The sequence below is a fragment of the Bombus affinis genome, chromosome 11 (assembly GCF_024516045.1).
Source record: "Bombus affinis isolate iyBomAffi1 chromosome 11, iyBomAffi1.2, whole genome shotgun sequence".
Taxonomy (NCBI): Eukaryota; Metazoa; Arthropoda; class Insecta; order Hymenoptera; family Apidae; genus Bombus; species Bombus affinis.
Genome location: NC_066354.1, coordinates 4,755,095 through 4,774,153, shown reverse-complemented (window position 1 = coordinate 4,774,153; position 19,059 = coordinate 4,755,095). Strand labels below are relative to the sequence as shown.

General features: G+C 27.9%; 3 protein-coding genes across 11 annotated transcripts in view; 1 reads left to right on the top strand and 2 right to left on the bottom strand.

Annotated features, from left to right (window-relative positions):
- Nucleotides 1–566: 566 nt before the first annotated feature.
- On the bottom strand, nt 567–9,121 carry LOC126921704 (beta-mannosidase). 2 transcript variants are annotated; one of them, XM_050733462.1, is made up of 16 exons: nt 8,981–9,121; nt 8,774–8,894; nt 8,512–8,627; nt 7,753–8,400; nt 5,736–6,719; nt 5,337–5,658; nt 3,929–3,958; nt 3,701–3,847; nt 3,461–3,609; nt 3,179–3,384; nt 2,870–3,113; nt 2,065–2,791; nt 1,567–1,995; nt 1,280–1,491; nt 976–1,197; nt 567–905 (listed from the first exon to the last, which is right to left on the bottom strand). In XM_050733462.1, exons 2-16 carry the CDS (start codon nt 8,862–8,864, stop codon nt 657–659), a joined length of 4,776 nt encoding a protein of 1,591 aa, XP_050589419.1. In that variant the 5' UTR covers nt 8,865–8,894; nt 8,981–9,121; the 3' UTR covers nt 567–656. The 2 variants fall into 2 exon arrangements, with proteins under 2 accessions (XP_050589419.1, XP_050589418.1); XM_050733461.1 differs by having other exon boundaries at nt 8,774–9,100.
- A 945-nt stretch (nt 9,122–10,066) lies between these two features.
- LOC126921725 (translation initiation factor IF-2, mitochondrial) lies at nt 10,067–13,568 on the top strand. Of its 2 annotated transcripts, none has more exons than XM_050733524.1 (11): nt 10,067–10,183; nt 10,464–10,602; nt 10,711–11,021; nt 11,114–11,274; nt 11,433–11,659; nt 11,740–12,010; nt 12,089–12,342; nt 12,417–12,702; nt 12,770–12,934; nt 13,021–13,161; nt 13,322–13,568. In XM_050733524.1, exons 1-11 carry the CDS (start codon nt 10,134–10,136, stop codon nt 13,492–13,494), a joined length of 2,178 nt encoding a protein of 725 aa, XP_050589481.1. In that variant the 5' UTR covers nt 10,067–10,133; the 3' UTR covers nt 13,495–13,568. The 2 variants fall into 2 exon arrangements, with proteins under 2 accessions (XP_050589481.1, XP_050589482.1); XM_050733525.1 differs by lacking the exon at nt 10,067–10,183 and adding an exon at nt 10,257–10,318.
- The window catches only part of LOC126921751 (uncharacterized), a 32,155-nt gene continuing 26,664 nt past the window's right edge, over nt 13,569–19,059 (bottom strand). For all 7 annotated transcript variants that reach the window (XM_050733595.1, XM_050733594.1, XM_050733596.1 and 4 more), the window contains 4 exons: nt 15,440–15,552; nt 15,212–15,356; nt 14,465–14,647; nt 13,569–14,304 (listed from right to left, as the gene is read on the bottom strand). In XM_050733595.1, coding sequence (XP_050589552.1) covers nt 13,951–14,304; nt 14,465–14,647; nt 15,212–15,356; nt 15,440–15,552 — 795 coding nt within the window. In that variant the 3' untranslated portion in view covers nt 13,569–13,950. The remainder of the gene's footprint in view (nt 14,305–14,464; nt 14,648–15,211; nt 15,357–15,439; nt 15,553–19,059) is intronic.

The following is a 19,059-nucleotide window of genomic DNA, read 5'->3' as shown; positions in this document are numbered from 1 at the left end:
TGAATTTTTTACATGAAAGTGTTTTGCTAATAATATATTTAAAAAAGATTCAGTAAACAAATCTCAGCTTACGCTTATTAGCATTGTAAGTGCGTTATTGCATCAATTCAATAAATTATTTCTCCGTAGTTTTTAAGATTAAATACTAGAATTTAATAGAAAAAGAAAGTAAACGTACTATTTTAAAATTATTAACTCCTGATATTACTGATTAATAGAAAAATAACAAATATATAATAATGTTTAATTATATATATTCTTCTTAATAATCTAATTATATTAATTATATATACTTTCTTTAATAATATTGTTTATTATACATATTGTATACATTGATTTCATGTTTCATTGTGATAATGTACTAACTTCAATATTTATGTTATATTTTGTTATAAAAAGCCATTGTATAATTTTCAATAGTAACCAATAAAAAATTGTCCAAAATTAGAGACAAATTTATAAGTTAACAAAGCAAAATGTCAAATTTAATGTATTTAATAATTAGTATACTTCTAATTATTCTGGTTATTCTTATTGGATTCGAAATTTATTTACATCGCGAGACATATTTTCCACGAAGGACTTGAAATTTAATATTACAAAGGTAAACAATCATTATTTAAATAGAATCAGAGAGTTACCAGTATTAGACGAATTTAATAAATACCAGAAAGTGTAGTAACTTTTAAAGATTTTCTTAGCACTTCTGGTGTGATAAATTCACATGCATGGAAAGTAACATTTTTCTTATTTTCAAACATATGGAAACCATTTTCTGAGAAACGACCACAAATATTACCAGCTTCTAGCCATACAAAAAGTGCTATATTATTTGTTATTAATTCAAGTTCAATATCTGAATAATTAAAATATCTTCCAGGTAAATAATTATCATTTACTTTTACCTAAAATGAAATATTTCATATTAAACAAAAATGCATAACATTTCTTTTGTAGATCCAAGGATAAACTTACAGAAACATTTGCAATTGGTAATGCAATATTCTTCAGAGCATTCCTTGGATATATGTAATTTCTTGGTGCTATTAGAATTCCAGTTTTGTTTCTCAAGGTGAGTGTTGTAATACAATTGCTTTTAGTACTAAAGTTAGATTGACATTCATTAAGTGTTGTAGAATTTAAAATCCATGAATATTCTAGTAAACTATTATGAACTTTAGTTACTGTATTTGCTTCCTATTCAAAAGAAATATTGATTGCAAGGTTTTAATATAAAAGCATTTCTTTTATTTGCTAAGTATTTTTGTCATATACTTACAATAATTATGTTAGGATAAACATACGATTGTACAGGTTTTATGCTATTCCATGCATAAAGATTCACTTCTAAAGTAGCATTTTTTATTGAATATGTCATATCAGAGACAATATAGATTAAAAGCTGCATATTATTGATATAGTATGTAACTATAATAGGTGCAAAAAATTCCATAGCATAGTAATGAAGCATTTTCCATCGTCCATCAAAATCTAAATAAATAAGATTATTAGTGGCATCAAAATAAATTTAAATATTACATCCTATTTTCAGTAATCATCATCTACCTATGGAAGACCAAGATGGAGCTTGCCAAACATCATTTAATTGCCAATATAAAGCACCCATTGTCATTCCCTCTCCTATTTCGTTTAAATCCGACTTTGATTGCCGATAAAACTCTGTTTGTATTTTTACCGACACAGCCTGATTAATTTGGCTTAAATATATATAATTTTCAAATCTTTTTAGACTATCTTGAGTATCAGGTAATTTTAAATTTTTTGAAATAAGATTCTTCAAATATACTGTTCCTAATGGTAAATGTTGACGATGTTTAAAGAAATTGCTGTCTATATCTAAATCAGTAATAGTTCTTGTAACCGGCAACATAGTATAAATTGACGGTAGCGATTGAAACCCATATTCAGATGAAAATCTTGCACGAGGATATTGCTTCATATCCCATCCATTATTAAAATAGTTGTAATAATGAACTAAAATATTATTATATTACACCTGCTTTCAAATACAAACTGTTTCTATAGTGAAAAAATATATTTTACCATCTCCAAATAACTTCGAATATGGATCTTTTCCAATATAATTATATTTCTCTGTATACAATCCATTACTAGGACTAGATATTACAAAAGGTCGTGTGGAATCAAGTTGTTCCACTTCTTTCTTAATTAAGTCTACATAAAGTTTGATATAATCAGTTTTATATATTTGTTTAGTTCCAGTTCCATACCAATTTCCATATAGAGCTGCTTCATTTTCATTATTTCCAGCCCAGAGAACAATACTAGGATGATTTTTTAATCTTTGTACATTTTGTATTACTTCCTTCTTAACTGATTCAAGAAAGTCTTTTGTAGTAGGATACATTCCACACGCAAACATGAAATCTTGCCAAATCATGATTCCATATTCATCAGCTATATTATAAAATAATTCGGATTCATAAAGTCCACCTCCCCATACTCTAAGCATATTCATGTTTGCTTCTTTGGCAGATCTTAGTAAGTGTTTAATTGTATCTGTCTTAGTAGTTAACTCAGGAAAAATACTAGCTGGAATGAAATTACTACCCTTCGCAAATATTGGAATATTATTTATCTGAAAATAAAAGCTTAATCCTTGTTTCAGAGTCTTTTGTACAAGCTCTACTGTTCTAAAACCAATGCGTATAGTTTTCTGCTTAACATTAGTAGAAGTAGCTGCAGTTACAGTTAATGAGTAAAGAGTTTGATTGCCATAACCATTCGGCCACCATTCATGTACAAGGTTCTATGTAAAAATATTATTTTATTAAAAGCATATATTGGTCAAATATTAGTAAATTATATGTCACTATTGGGAACGTACTGTAGGTACTTTAAGAAGTATAGTACTTTTTGCGTCTATTTGTAAATTAACATTGCTGGTATTATGAATATTTGATTGTTCATTAATATTAAGAATAGATGAGATATGACAAGTTGTGTTACTTCGTGAGGTAGTTTCAAGAAATAATGTGATTATAACATTCCAAAATTTTCCTTCTTTATGAATATCTGTTGTAACATCCATAATATAAATTTCATTTATGGGAATTATTTCTACACTTTTCCTAAAATTTTTTTTGATTAATATGTAACGACAAATAATGTAAATAAATAATAAAATTAAACACACCAAATACCCATTGATGGAAAAGCTGGACCCCAATCCCAAGAAAAACTTGCTTGCATTTTTCTTATATAATTTACATGACATTCTCCATTGTAACTATCTGGATTGCATATTGGAGGAATAACATACTTCAATGCTTGTTTATTGTGTAAGGCTTCAGCTATCTTAACAGGGGAAGAAAAAGAAACTTCCAACAAATTTTCCCCTCTCTGAAAAATAGAATATTAATAAATAAATAGAATAAATAATTATATGATATGAATAAATAAAAAATGAATTGCTTACTTCTAAGTGTTTTGTTACATCAAATGTATATCTTAAAAACATATTTGATGTTTCTCCAACTTTTTGTGCATTTAAAAAGATTCTAGCAAATGTATCTACACCATGGAAAATTAATACTACTTTAGGTGCATTTAATAAGGTATTGTTTACTGCAATGCAAATATTAAAAATTTATTTAAAATTAAGAACACTTGTATAAACATATTAACGTTCTTATACTAAAAAATTTAAAATAATTACCATAAAAACCTTTAGTGTAAGTAACTGATTGATTACCAACCCATCGATTAGTTACATCATTATTTTCATTAAAATTATTTGGTATAATGTGTGCTTTGTTCAAATCTGTATAAATTCCTCCTGGTACAGTTGCAGGAAATATGATTTCTAATAAGATATAATTAATATCATAATTAATAATAATTAATATCATAATAATATTGGAGAATAATTTTAAAAAATTCTTACCATGTTCATGTTTATTGGTCGTAATTTTACCTAAATCAGAAATTCATATATTATTTATTGATAGGATTGATACTACATGATATTACAAGAAAGTTTTATTAGTGTATTTTATATAACATATTTAATACCTATCCATGAACCATCTAAGGTTAGGGACAAAGTGCTGTTAATCAAAAGTAGAATGACTATAAATTGAAAAATTGTTTTCATAATACTTGTTTTACGACAATTCAATGAATTTTTTATATTATATAGAGATTTTGATAAATATTTTTATAAATATTATATATATCTAAGCTCTAATATGTATGTATATATAAGTCTAAATTCAACTGAATTCTTATCATGTATATTTGAGATATGTATCTGCTTATCATTATAAGTATTTCTTTCGTTAAATAATCTTGAATATTATTTAATTTCATCTTACATAACCGTGTTTCTTATATCCTGTTATGACGATGAGTATATCTTTTTGATGTAAATATAATTTCAATACACAATTAATATTTAACTATCTTTATGATTTGTAGTTCTTAACACGTTACTTACAATTAATTTAGAATAAATAATACAAAAGACATAATATAATATTTTATTCACAACGAGAATCATTTGTAGAAAAATACATTTTACTATACAGTATAAATGCTTACAATTGATCTACAAAACTTGATATTACATATTTAATCTCTTATACGTTCCTTTTTATCAAACGCAGTTTTATTTAAGCATTTTAACAAGAATCTTTAATTTATATCATTTAAATTTACTGTGCGAACTGTACAATTAATTATCCACAAAGAAATAAACTGATGTTTTAATAACGTTTCTGATTTTAATCACTACTTTGTTATTTGACAACAAATAGAAAGTAAATGAAAATATTTTAACTTAGTTTTGATCCAAAGTAATAAATATGTTTGTAATAAAAGAATACACACATATACATAAATGTTCACGAAACATGGAATGCTACAATAAACGCAAAAAGAGTTATGTTATGTATTTTATAAGAAATTTGAGGTGTACGTTTCATATTGTTATAATCTTTTTCTGATAGATATGAATGGTATAACAGTACCTTTAAAAGCATGATAGAATATCAATTCTTTTATCAGTGTATATATATGTCATACATACATATACATTTGTTATTTTAAAGATAGCAATAGTACTTGTTAACGTTTTCTTTTTCTACTAGGATATATTTGTCTTTTACTGTCTGAGGAGAATTGTCTTCTATAATCTATATGTGAATGAGTTTGTTCACTAATTGGTCGGAAACAACGAATAGGCGAGTTAGGAATGTTATTGGTTTCATTGCTTGAATATTCTAAAAATATACGATATTGTTAATATATAACCTTGTTTACACCTAATTTAAAGAAAAAATGAGAATAATTACCATTTGACGATTCTTCTTCATGCTGTCTTTGTAAGCAACTATTAACATGATCTTCATAATGTATTCCGTTAGTGGTTTTATATTTTGAACAAACACCACATTCAAGAATTTCAGTATTGTTAATGCTTATTGGTGATGATTCATTTTCCACTATATATAAATCATTTTCATATTCATTATCAGATATATATTGTTCGCATCCAGCAGCATGTGTTTCTATTTTATCACTTGGAAAAGATTTATTACAAATGGGGCAATTTACATTATTTGTGAGATTATTCTCTGTTATCTTCATTTCTCTAGATACAGAAGTACTATCATCCTAAAAAGAATTGAGGCACAAATATATAACATTTTACCTGTATATATTACTAAAAAGAAAGAAAAGGATATGATTACCTCGGACAACATGTTATCCTCTACTGATGTTGTACACTTGTTTTGTCTATTTAAATCTTGTAATCTTTCTTCATCTTTGTTAGTTTTTTTTAAAGATTTCACGTCTACTATAGTATTCCACTTTTTGGTTTTTCCTTCTTTATGCTTTTCCTCTTCTTCTCTTTGCTTTTCTCTTCTTTGCCTTCCTTCTAATTGTTTTTTATAAAATTCTTCTTTCTTTTTCTTTTGGTCAGCTTCCCTTTTCTCAGCTTCTTCCTTTTCAATTTCATGCCTTTTTCGTTTTTCAAGCTGAAGTTTTTCCAAAGAAACATATACATTGTTTATTCTACTTGAAAAACCTTTCTTTGGTAATGGTTTAATTTCTGTACTCTCAAATATTGTTTTAACATTGTCGTTAGCATTATCATTTTCTAATTCTATGAGAATTTTTTCATCAGTGAGATTACTACTTTTATTTTTAGATATTAATGTTATTGCATTTTGTTTTTCATTGCTGCTATGTGCTAATGGACTGCTAGAAGACATATTAATAACATGTTCTCTCCTTTTAGTAATACTTCTTCTAACATTGTAAGGTACTTTTTTTGGACATAAGGGAATTGATTCAGATGATAAATATTCTTTAGATTCTTTTTTACATTCTGCTTTAAAATTTTCAGTTTCCATATTATCTACTAAGAGACTGCTATCATTGTCTTGGTTTAAATTTTTATTTTTTTCACTGCATCTAGCAGTACATACCATTTTATTTGAACGTAATACCCTGTTTGTATCTTCATGAGAGTGAATTTTCTTTTTTTTAATAGTATTTTCATCCTCATCACTGCTAGAATATGTTATATCAGAGAAAGAAGAAAGAATCATAGTTGATTTACGTTTATGAGGTCGTTCATTGCTATGTTTGTTTGTACATTCCATCTGATTTTGATCAGTCTTAATATCTTTTACTAATTTTTTATCCAAGTTATCTTTAGCAAGACCCACCTATAGAAATGTTGAAAGAAGGATTAGAATTATAACAATAAAACTATTCTTTTTTTACAGAAATATGATTTATTCAAGGATTGTAGCTTACAGTTTTAATTACTGTTCTTTCTTTATAAACACTTATAAATACATATGTTTGTATAAATGCAAACTTTACAACTTTTATAAGAAATACCAATCATAATCTTCGATCAGTTTTATATAAAGCATTAATGTTATTTGTTCTCAAATTATCTTATCAGTATATATATAAATAAAAAATATGTAAATTTTGCTAGTAAAGTTATCTTTAATATGTTAGTTAAATTTTATCACAACCATTGTACTGCTAATTGTATGCATAAGAGACAACATCAAATTTAATACTATTTATACCAAAGAGATATTACATTAATAAATAGTTACACATTTTTTATTGAAAAGAATCAAGAGAAATTTATATTAAAATTATGAATATTTTAGGAGAAAACATTATCTTCCTAAACATAAATCTGTGCATACAGATAGTTTTTTTTCCATGGCACAATGTTGTATTACGAAGAATTTAACTTATATGTGAAAAAAATAAATATTGGATTGTTCAGAAAGTTCATAGTAAAATTTAATAGAATGAGTTTGATTTTGATTTAATTTAGTCAAATATACATTTATATCATTCCTTATAATGACTGTTTAGGTATCTATTAAATAGCTTCATGAATATCATTTTTTGAAGGATATTTTTTTGGGAAATAAACTCCTTTAAACAATTTTTACAGGTTACTAAAGTATTCAATTCCTCGTTATTAAAAAAGTTTTATAAAAGATAGGATAAATGACAGTGAGATTACAGTATATTCACTGAATAAAATGAATAGAATTGAGCATTCTAGCTAAGAGCCAATATCTCAATCTCATCAAAAACATAGCAGAACTTAATTTCTTTTAGAAATGTTAATTTCAATCAATGAAGTCTCCCGAATAATCCAATATTTTCTTATATTCATTAATGATAGGATCTGTAAGAAATGGATTGGATGGAGGTACCCACCTGAATGGGTGACCCCCATTGAAACTTAGTATCGGTAGTACGGTGCCAACTATGCCACAACTCTGCTGTTTGTTTCAAATAAAAGTTTAATTCAGGCAGTAACTTCTCAAGCGTCTCAGGTGTTTGTGCATCTTTGCATAATCTAAATGGCATGCGATCTTCAACTACTGGCCGATTTGGCTCTTGCAAAGGCACATCATTTTCGCTAACACAAGAATCAAGTGGATTAATTTGCCATCGATCCAATTTTTGATCACATTCAGAATGTGTATCCATTTTTGTTTCTGCGCTATTTATAATATCTGAATCTTGTAAAGAATTTTTTGATTTTAAAGAAATATATTTACTCGTGCTATGAGAATAATTATCTCGGATATTTGAATTGTCTTGTAATCTAATAAATGTATCTTTGCTATCAAATTTTTTCCCTCTGTACATAGGATTTCTTGAATCAGCAATAGCAGTGGCAAGATCAGAATTGCTACATCCATGTGAAGATGTTCTTTCATGTATTGGTGATATATGATTAGGTTTATAAGAGTGTATCGACTGAGTTGCATCATTGTGTTCTTGTATCTCCAATTCTTGTGCTAAATTTGCCTTGAGCATTACCTCGGAGGTACATTCACTAGAAGATTGGATTAATTCCTAAAAACATATTAATATACATATCTACATATATAATATACATACATATTAATATACAATATACATATCTTTATCTATCATAAAGACTTTATTAAATATGAGTAAATCAACCTTTTGTGTATCTTTTTCATCATTAGCCATATTTGCCATATCCTTAGATTCATTAATAAACCCTAAAATTTCTTTCATATCTTTGTAAGTATACCATGTCTCGTACATTTTCATATCTGAAAATTATTTTATAAAATAACACATTAGCGTCTCTAAAAATTAATAGATAAATGATGAAATTGTTATGATTAAAAGAAAAATAATTAATAAAGTTAATGCTTTTAATAAAAGTATTTTATTAAAAAGAGTAAGATTCAGGTACCTATAAGTTCTCGTTTCATTTCTTCTTCTTCTTCTTCCCTTTCTTTAGATGTGAACATCTCAACTTTATCTCGTTCCATGCTATCTGACATATTTGTAATTTCGCACGTTTAGATCAGAAGCTGTCAACAAAACGTATTTTACGTAAAAAATTGTAATTTAATTGTAAAAAGCTTATGATTTGTAATTTCGAATTTTTCCTCATTACTATTTAATTGTTTTAATAATATCCATTTATAGACAACGATGACGAAAGAATAAAAATTGATGGAAAGAGGTAAGCGAATGTATTATATTATATGGATAACCTGAAGATTAGTGACATCGAACCGAAAGAATATATCGATATTGATGATAAGCAATTTCAGATTGTTCGATTTTTAAAATCCATTTACGTGAATAGATAAATAGATTTAGACGTATGTTACTAATGTAATTTATCATATTTTACGAAATTATAAAATAGAGAAAATTTTATTATTAACTGATTTAATGTTAAAATAATATAAATATATCTACTCTAGAATGAAGTGAATTAATTTCAAATATTTAATTATACAAATAATCCCATTTAGTTGGACCACCCTCTACCCTCTTAAAATTTTAATAATATAATTTATAAGCCTAAGTAAAAGTATCCCACTTAGCGGAAGTATTCACAATTGCTGAAAGTTATAAATTTTAAAAAGGAGATTCCTTTCTGGATATATATCTGGTTCTATACTACAGTTATACCAAAAACGTTAAAAGCCACCTAAAAGCTGGGACCGACTAGCCCAGCTGTTCAATTGATTCCTTTATCATATTAATTTTGCAAATAAATCACATTTATAATCATAATCAAAAATATCAAATAAACTATTAATTATCTATTCAAAAATAATAATGTGCGTTCAAGGTGAATGCGTATCATGTGGTTACACCTACCAGAATTTCCAACTTGAGAACTACAATGAGCATTGTAGCCATTCTACCATGTTATTATTATTAATAGCACTGATTCCTACATTTATTTCATGGAGATAATCTGCCAAAGAAGTAGATCTTAAACAAAGGACAAAATATTTATTAAGACCCGTATTAGATGAACTATATAATCCACATAATAAAATATAATTCGAATATCAAATTCTGTTGCCCTCCTAAAAAATTCTATTGGGCTCCATTAACGTAATTTAAAATTTAATCTAAAATTTTTTATCATTGTACAATGCATTGTTATGAAAAATCATAAACATCTCTAATAGTTTGAAACACAGTCATGTGGACCAATTTGCCTTCATATCTTTATACCTTAATATAATTTTAAGACGTAACAACACAGCGCTCTCTGGCGGAACATGAATGTATGATTTTAATGGATGAAAATAAATATGGCTACGTCCATGGTCAGAGCATATATTCAATCTGGGTATTTTGTATTTTTCTTTAATGTTATAAATTAAGAGTATTTTCTTTTTTGCTCTTAATACATTCGTTATACAGTATACTCTAAACATATGTTTACATATAATACCTATCGTTTATTTATAGACAGTATTGGATCGTAAACATAACCTTCTTTTATAATTTAATGCTAGTTTTAAATTATAAATTTTTTAATATGTTTAATGTTATTATTTATAATGCTTAATGTATTTAATGCGTGTCACTAAATATATTTTTTATTAATGTAATCTATTTATTTATAGTTTATCAAGGCAAGTATCAGAAGTAGTATGGCGAGAACAAAGTATAAATCATATTTTACAAACCTTGAATGTATTACATATTCAACGGCAATATTATCATATTACCCTAGCTTCTTTTAAACGAAGAAATAATAAAGAAGTATGATTTTAAACATATTAATACATTATATATACATATACATATTAATGCATATTACTACATTATATTCAATACATGTACATATATAAAATTATAAATTATTTTCAGATAACTATGGTATTTAATGAAGAAATGTTAAATAATTTTTCAAATGAAAAATTTAAGAAAAAGTCACTCCCAATAATAGAAGTATGGGAAAATATGACAGTTAATGAATTAGCAAAGTCTGCTAAAAGGAATATTAACGATGTTTTAGATGTACTTTGTATTGTAAATGGCAAAGATATTTATGATAAAAATAGTATTTTATCAGATAAATATTTAATATCTGCCATAACTAAAAAACTTGGTGTAAAATCTAAAATTATTTCAAAGCAAACTTCAAATATAGAAACAAAGTATAAAGACATTACAAGAAGGTAATATAAAATTAATATGTTTAAATGATTAATTAAAAATAGCAATTCTTATGAATTTTCTTAAGGCTGTAATATAACTATATTTTGTATAGATCTCTACCAAATAAGTCTCAATTAGTGAGACGACATCCAGTGGTAACAATAATGGGGCATGTTGATCATGGTAAAACTACTTTACTTGATGCATTACGACATACGTCTGTTGCACAGTCTGAATTTGGTGGAATTACACAATGCATTGGCGCCTTTGATGGTTAGTTCTAAATTAATCTTTAAATATTCATTTATATATATTTTATTATGTAATTAAAATTTCATTGAAATATAATTTTGAAAAAAGAAATATATAACTTGAAGAAAAATATTTTATTATACTTAATAAGATATACTTTAATTATACCTAAATTTTAGTAACTTTGGATTCTGGAGAACGAGTAACATTTTTGGATACACCTGGCCATGCTGCTTTTACCTCTATGCGATATAGAGGGGCATATGCAACAGATATTGTAATATTAGTAGTAGCAGCTGATGATGGTATCAAAGAACAAACCTTACAGAGTATAGAAATGGCAAAAAATGCCAAAGTTCCAATTATTGTGGCTATTAACAAAATTGATAAACCTAACATTGATATTGTAATGTTTTAGAGCTCTGAGTTCAGATTAAAGATCAAAATTTGAGAATTCTTAAATCTCTAATTATTTTGTTTTCACAGAAAAGGACACAACATGAACTTGCAGATCATGGAATTGTAGTTGAAGAACTTGGTGGTGAAGTACAATGTGTGAAAATATCTGCTTTAAAGGGAACTAATTTACAAGAATTAACAGAAGCTATAGTCGTACAAGCGGAATTAATGGATTTGAAAGGGGATCCTGCAGGCTTAGTAGAAGGTGTTGTTATTGAATGTAGTAATCATGTTGGTCGTGGAAAATTAGTGACGGCTTTAATTCAGCGTGGTACTTTAAAGAAAGGATGTTTGTTAGGTAAAGAATAGCAATACTAACTTTTATAAATTAAATATATTAAAATAATTTTTATCGATATTCCTTTTTTTTTAATAGTCTCTGGACTAGCGTGGGCTAAAGTAAGAGCTATGTTTAATGATTCTGGCCACCCTATTTTGGAAGCTAAACCATCTGACGCAATACAAATCACTGGATGGAAAGAATTACCTAATGTTGGAGATGAAATGCTAGAAGTAGAAAATGATAAAGTATTGCAAGAAATTCTAAAATTTAGAGAGAAAGAGCGCAATGAAACTTTAGCTAAACAACATAAAGCTGTTGCTGACCAAAGACTACAAGAACATCTCATTGTAATATTCAGTGAACGCAGAATGTATACTTTAATTATTTATGAAAGTACAACATATATTTCTCATTATTATAGGAATATCGAAACTTGTTAGAAATTAGAAGAACATTTGGAAGAGATAAAACAGTAATGAAAAAGGTGAGGGTGGAACTGGCCAAAAAAGAAAAAAATAAACATAAAATAGAGGATCCTACTCCAACAATTAATATTATTATAAAAGGTGATGTAGCAGGAAGTGTCGAGGCATTATTAGATATTTTTGACTTATATAAATCTGATAAAATATGTAAACTAAACATTGTTCACTATGGTATTGGATCCATCACAAGCTCGGACATAGAATTAGCAGATACATTTAAAGGTAACAAAATTTTAAAATAAAGTTATATATTACTATATATTACTCTAAATTATTTATCTGTTGTCAGCAATTATTTATGGGTTTAATGTAGAGGCAATTAAAACAGTAGAACAAGAGGCCACTGCAAAAGGCATACCTCTTCGACTGTATAATATTGTATATAAACTTATCGATAATGTTAAGGCAGAAATTAATAGTTTACTACCTGAAGTCAATATCGAAGAAATAACAGGTAATAATTATTAATATTATATAACAGGTAATTATAGTATAAACACTGTATGTTAATAATGATTTTTTTTCGATCTTTAAATATAGGTGAAGCAACGGTATTACAAAAATATGATATAAATGTCAAAAATAAGAAAGTAAGCGTTGCAGGTTGCCGTTGCGTTAAAGGCGTTCTTTTAAAATCTGGACTGTATCATATAATAAGAGGAAATGAAACTATTTTTACAGGTAAATTTGTTATGACAATTATGAAATTCATTTACTAATCCACTACTTTACATTTTATTAATTTCATTTAGTATTTTATTTTCCATTGAATATTAATTTTAATACCTGTAACATACATTTTTTATATTTTTATCGACAATATTTGAATATTTTGTTGTAGGAAGATTGGCATCAATGAGGCATTTAAAGGATGAAATGTCATCGATAGAAGCTAATCTCGAATGTGGTCTCAGATTTGAAGATCCAATGATATCATTCCAACCTGGGGATAATATTATTTGCGCCATAATAAAAAGGGATAAACAAAAGCTTGATTGGGATGTTGGATTTTAATTGGATATCGTTGTATTTAGAAAATTACAGAATAATATATAGACAATATAAAATAAAAAAATACAAATCACAAATCACTGACCTTTCTTCTGTTTTATTAATGGCATATTAAATTATTTATATAAAATGGATTTTTACAAAATGTAAGTACAAATTTCTTTATTATTGCCTTCTTGATGCAACACTGTAGTTCTTGCACTTTATCGATGGAAATTTTCCTTTGTTTGAAACATATAAAATATGAGCCATTTTATCACAATAGGTAGTTGATTATTCTGTCTCTTATTGATGTATTAGCTTCTTTAAAAAAAAAAAAACGTACAATGTCATAGAATCATAAGAATTGATCATGTTACATTGGTATTTAAAAATTTCACGTCTTTTTCTGCTCAAATTTCAATAATAAGTTAAGACATTTTTATCCAGAAACAGAAAGATGTTATTATGTTAACACCGTTAAGAAGCATAAGTTTCTCGAAATCGACGTTGAATATGGTGATACGCAGTCATAACACCGCGCTTCTTTTTCTGCAAACGACAAAGTGCTGGTTCTTGGTTGGCTTGTGCGATTTTTGTATCTAAAGGCTCGATAAGAGTATTAGTATCTGGATGCACGAAAAATGCAATGGAATGACGACCTCGACCACAATGTTCTGGTACAACAACTCGGTGTCTTAATGCTGGTAATTGATTGTTTGTCCAGTTCGCTAATATATCGCCAGTGTTCACCAAAATTGCACCTGGGAGATGACCGACTCTTCCCCATCGTTCACCATAAGGAGTCTGTATTTCTAGACCACCTTCGCAATCCTAAAAATGATTAAATAATTAAAAATTATTATGTTATAATTTATATCTTGGTGGATTAAAAAGAAATTTAATTCCAACTTAGAATTGAAAACTAGAAATACAATTTAATAAAAAAATTTATGTAATCGGAATTTTTATTAAGTTTTATAGGTATATCTACCTGTGCCAACAAAGTGAAAGTTCCATAATCGCAATGAGCGCTACAACGAGCCAATCCTGGCGCTGGTGCACCAAGAGGAGGATAGTAAAGAAGACGAAGGGTCGACTCGTTACCAGGTTCCAGCATGCGCGAATGCTTCGACATCAGGAAATCAGGGGATTGCTCTAGGCCCACGGCCAGAGCCTACAAGGCATAGATCACATACATTGGCCCCTATTTTTATTTTATAGTACCTAATGACGGCTGTAAAGCAACCGAAGAAACCAATCGTGTTAGTTTGCCTGCGGGATAGATTGGTTTGTAGGGTTACTCACAGTTAAAGCAACTCACTTTTGTTAAATTATCTGTCCATAAAGGCTTCCGGATCGTTATGAACAAACATCAATGGAGAAAGAGAAAGAAATATATTTAGAAGCGTTTTAAATATTTGTGCAACGCTGTGTAGTTTAATATTACGAAAGGAAGAGATTATAGCTGTGAATGAATCTATTCAATGTAATTTTATTAATTCTTTGCTTCAGAAAAGTTTGAATAAAAATGCTCGAGTGTTTTAAGAAGCAGCTTAACGTGAGATCCAGATTTTTTACGTCTAATAGGAAGTAATAATATAAAAAATGCTCAACTAGTAGAAATTAATAACACAAAGGGCTGGATCTTGCGTCAACCTTTAGAAATTGCTTTTATAAATTAGAAGACAACTAAAATCTATTTTGTATGTTCATATATAATAGAAAAATGTGACATTACAGTTAAAAGCATTGCGGATAGTTGCTTGAAATCACGAGCAAGTTCGTCGACCGCCGATTTAAAACCAGGTACTTCCTCGTCCGGAAGAGGTCCTCCGGTTCCGGTCACATTGAAAACATGTCGAGCTTCTTTCTCATCGGTGTATCTATGAATATAAACCACAAAAAGATATTAACAAGTTTAAATAAAAATTCTCTTATAATAAATTCAGTTTCAAATAAATTATACTTTGATGGTCCTGGTTTCACGTATCCGTAGTTGCTCTCATTGCGTTCGTATTTGGTTCGCACTTCCTCTGGGAGTTCGCAGAATGCATCGAAAGCTCTGTAAGCTGCTTTCATCTGTAAATAATATATTATTATTACAATAGTAATTATCAAAACTCTATGTAAGCCTAGTATTATGAGATTTTATAAATTTTCCAAGATTAAAAAGACTTTTTAATGAATTTTACAAGATCAAAGATTTTTTTATGAATTAGCAATATGTGATTTCATGAGAAGTACATATATAAATTCAAACGGTTAATAATCCAAATATAAAGACACCCGAGAGTAGTAACACCTTATTGAGTAAAACATTATGCAATTAATGTCTGAGTTCGGTATCAGGAACCTTCCAAGGTAACATTCGTAAGATATCGACAAAACCGGTGACGACAAAGTCATCACATTGATGCGTGTCACTTCAGTTATCACGAGCTTCTGACTAAATGACTTACGAAATTGTGTAAAAACCTGTCTCATTGACTGTGAATATACTCAATACTAAGAATGATAAAAAAGTATGTGAAATATATAAGAATATTGTAAAATTTAATAGACACAGAAAAAAGTAAGAATAATATTCCAAAGAAAAATGACTTTTTGACTTAACATGCCTAACGATCTTCAACGAGATCATTGACAGAAAGTTCCGATAGATTCAGTGAAACAATGAGGAGGGTTACATAATTTGTTGTATTAATTGGTTGCATTAATGCCATCATTCGTGTTTTATGATTATTTAAAATTCCTTGAAGACTAATGTAGATGTAGATAATATATTTTAATGGCATTATGAGTTAATTTACCAAAACTTTAATCGATGACATCGGTTGAAGAAATTAAAAAAAATTTTGTCCAATTTGAAAGAAGCTATGATTATTTAAAAAATGAAAAATCTAAGAGATTATTTTTATAGAAATTTATAATGTACATATTTTATTTTGAAGTTGAAGGAATATTAGTAGAAACGTCGTTGTATTTAAAAAAACAGAATAAATGTGTTTTTATGTAATCTTCATGTGACCTTTTGACACGTCATTTTAAATTCTACATGTAACAGAAGCAATGCCACATGTCTTGCAACACGTACTTTTTACATACTCTGCTTTATATTATTACTTAAATAAACGCTTAGCAGTATGGAAAATCCAACAAATTTCATAAAATTAGTGCGACAGTAAGACAGTTGTAAATTGCAAAATCAAGTCTGCAAGATGCGCCTTGATCCCTGGGAGTATCTCTGGGAGTTCATAAAATATTTTTCAAGCTTCTCGATTACCAAAATAAGCTTGTACGACACGTTCGACCCGCGTTTCTCAAACCGAATTATTTTGGAAGACTATATCGTTCAACTTATCTATAACAAAATAAAATTTTACAGTGGAAAAATATTTTGAAGTTGGATCTACATATATTAAATAATTAATTGTGTGGCGCCGTTAAGAAACATATAAAATATTCATGTTTGGTTTTTATGCTCCTTTTTGCAGAAATCGTTTTTATTGCTTATTATTTCCTGTAAATGACCAAAGATGTGAACTTTACCTACAATTAGTCATCTAAGTTGCTTGGAATCCATTACTGATCGTGAAACAAAATAGACGTTGGAAATAATTTAAGATTTTTGCAACGAAATAGAAAATTATAATAAAAGATTTTAATTACAAACCTAACAATCAAGCATCAAGTTAAAATAAAATATAATTTTCTAAAGGTGAACAAGCTTTCAGATCAGTTATATATTACTTATTATGTGTATATTCTATAATGATGATACAACATATAATAAAGTAAATAATAAAATCCATAATATTATATATAAACTTTAGTAGAAAATTTGTTCTAATATAAAATAAAAATATTTACACAGCATCGAAAAACCAAAATAGTAGCTTGTTTTATTACTTCAAAAAATAATACACCTAATTACTTAAACAAAATTAACAAATTTTTCACTGCTTCATTAATAAAAATAATGAAAGCTTTTATGGTAAAATTATTCTTTACAAACGTCATATGTGCTGATATTTTTATATGGTATCTTAAGTCTTGAATCTATAAACATTAGTGGCTAAAATAATCGACTAAACTATAAAAAATTCTATGCCTGTATAAATAATTAATATTAATTATTACATCAATAAATTCAAGGCAAATCATAGATCATCTGCGTACTATTTTTCGACGCTCCTATCCCACAAGAAGATCGTTTTACCCAATTAGTAACATTGATTGCCACAGAATTCTTCCATCGATCGAATACGTTGTTTACCATGAGAGCAGGCTGGAATAGACCAGGCATGCTGGCCAGTAAACAATCTATTTCACATTGTTAATGGATTGCGACTATCTAATCGAATCAACAACTGCCACATGAACCAATATGTACCTAATTTAGGTTAAGCAATTACTCGAGAGATTCTAAGGCATCGTACGGATGCTTGTTTTCGCTAGTCTTCCCCCTTTCCTAACCTCATCACTCGCCAATAATTTTTAATTCGATTCCAGCCGAGGTAATTAAAACCGACGGTTTGTTTGAACCAATTGAGCTGTGTATGTGGCTGATAATGAAATATTGTGACGTCATTGCGAATTGTAGGACCGTCGAAAAGTAACATGGAATTTTTTCGGGAGGGAGCGTGTTTGGTTAACTGGCTAACTAAATTTGTATTTAGACGGAATTTCAGAATGACCGAACTAATATTATTGTATAGTGAAGTTTTACAGGACATAAATTACCATTGCACAGTGATAAGAATAGTTTGGTAACAAAGCAAAATTTTAAAAAATTATAAATTTTTTAGGCAAATTTTAGTACTTAGTACTTTAATATTTTTTAGTACAAATTTCAAAATTGCGATATCTTTAGACACAAAGATATGAAGATTTAGGGATTTTGAGATATAGGAATTTGAAAATTTAGAAATTTGGAGATACGTATAATCAATTTGAAAATTAATAAATTTTAAATTTTGCGAGTTTTACATTTTAAATATAATGTGAATTTTACAAATTAAGAGTTAGTTTATTATCCATTTCATTCGTCGATTGTGAAACGACAAATTTAATTATGTAAAAAGGCCTTTGTGTCATGTATGTAAAATAAAGAAATCAGGTATACATATCAATGAAGATATTCAGAATTTTAAAGATACATATCTCCCTCGATAACTGACCAGTTAAGGTATCAATTCATAGTGAGTTAGCGAAGCACTACTGTAACAGATGGCGCAGTGAAATTTGTGAAATAGTGAATGCTTTCGTGTTATCTATTATTGATGTGTAATGTATCTTTTACGCAATGTCTGATAAGAAATTAAGGTGCGACCAATAGGGAATTTCCTATATTACAAATGTAATCATCCAATTAGTTGGTTTTCCTTTTTCTTCTTTGGAAAAATGTCTGTCAAATGTGGATATGATTCTGCTTTTTAGTTTGTAGTTGATATTTTCCTTAAAATAGAAAAAAGTATATGTTAAAGTGATATCGATGCACATACAATGTGCATGTGCAGCGGGCGATCATATTGTTTAGGTCTTTAGTGCAATTTATGGGGAAAATAGTCAAGAACTAACGCAGTG

Bases quoted from the DNA above. Each gene is read 5' to 3' on its own strand.
- LOC126921725 (XM_050733524.1), top strand. From the start codon at position 10,134: ATGAAAATAAATATGGCTACGTCCATGGTCAGAGCATATATTCAATCT. The intron at 11,660-11,739 runs GTAATGTTTTAG...TTGTTTTCACAG, and splicing joins ATAAACCTAACATTGATATT to AAAAGGACACAACATGAACT. The intron at 12,935-13,020 runs GTAATAATTATT...CTTTAAATATAG, and splicing joins CAATATCGAAGAAATAACAG to GTGAAGCAACGGTATTACAA.
- LOC126921704 (XM_050733462.1), bottom strand. From the start codon at position 8,864: ATGTCAGATAGCATGGAACGAGATAAAGTTGAGATGTTCACATCTAAA. The intron at 3,114-3,178 runs GTGTGTTTAATT...AAAAAATTTTAG, and splicing joins TTTCCATCAATGGGTATTTG to GAAAAGTGTAGAAATAATTC. The intron at 1,198-1,279 runs GTAAGTATATGA...TCTTTTGAATAG, and splicing joins TTTATCCTAACATAATTATT to GAAGCAAATACAGTAACTAA.